At 53.7% G+C, this 652-nt stretch overlaps 1 protein-coding gene across 1 annotated transcript in view; it reads left to right on the top strand.

The window, feature by feature from the left end:
• Nucleotides 1-646, top strand: part of LOC104957554 (phosphatidylinositol 3,4,5-trisphosphate 3-phosphatase and dual-specificity protein phosphatase PTEN-like) — a 3,108-nt gene extending 2,462 nt beyond the window's left edge. Inside the window, exon 4 of the mRNA XM_010785199.1 lies at nt 385-646. Coding sequence (XP_010783501.1) covers nt 385-635 — 251 coding nt within the window. The 3' untranslated portion in view covers nt 636-646. The remainder of the gene's footprint in view (nt 1-384) is intronic.
• The last annotated feature ends 6 nt before the right edge of the window (nt 647-652 follow it).

The raw sequence follows: 652 nt of genomic DNA, 5'->3' as shown, positions 1-652 counted from the left end.
GCTCAAGTCCAAGTCAAGTCCCGAGTCATTGGTGTTCAAGTCCAAGTCGAGTCGCAAGTGTTTTGTGATTTTGTCAAGTCGAGTCTCAAGTCATCAAATTGATGACTCGAGTCCAAGTCATGTGACTCGAGTCAGACTCGAGTCCAAGTCATGTGACTCGAGTCAGACTCGAGTCCAAGTCATGTGACTCGAGTCCACACCTCTGCTTATAACTGAACTGATGAGGCGGTAAACCTCTAGTGAGCGGCCCAGACCTTTATATATTTATCTGTACGCGGCCATCGGGGAAAACGTTTGGACATCCCTTCTCTACGTCATGAAGCCCAAACAGTTCTTCCTCTAAAGTCTCTGTATGTCCCGCTGGCTTTAATCTGAATGTTCCAGTGGCCCAGTACCCGTTCGAGGACCACAACCCGCCCCAGCTGGAGCTGATCAGGCCCTTCTGCGAGGACCTGGACCAGTGGCTGAGCGAGGACGAGCAGCACGTCGCCGCCATCCACTGCAAGGCCGGAAAGGGTCGCACCGGGGTCATGATCTGCGCCTACCTGCTGCACCGAGGGAAGTTCAGCGAGGCGCAGGAGGCACTCGACTTCTACGGGGAGGTGCGCACCAGAGACAAGAAGGTAAGGAGATAAGAGACAAGAAGGTGAAG

This window comes from Notothenia coriiceps, unplaced genomic scaffold, assembly GCF_000735185.1.
Source record: "Notothenia coriiceps isolate Sejong01 unplaced genomic scaffold, NC01 NC01_scaffold00027346, whole genome shotgun sequence".
Classification (NCBI taxonomy): Eukaryota; Metazoa; Chordata; class Actinopteri; order Perciformes; family Nototheniidae; genus Notothenia; species Notothenia coriiceps.
Note: the sequence above shows the minus strand (reverse complement) of the source record. Positions and strands in the feature narration are given on the sequence as shown.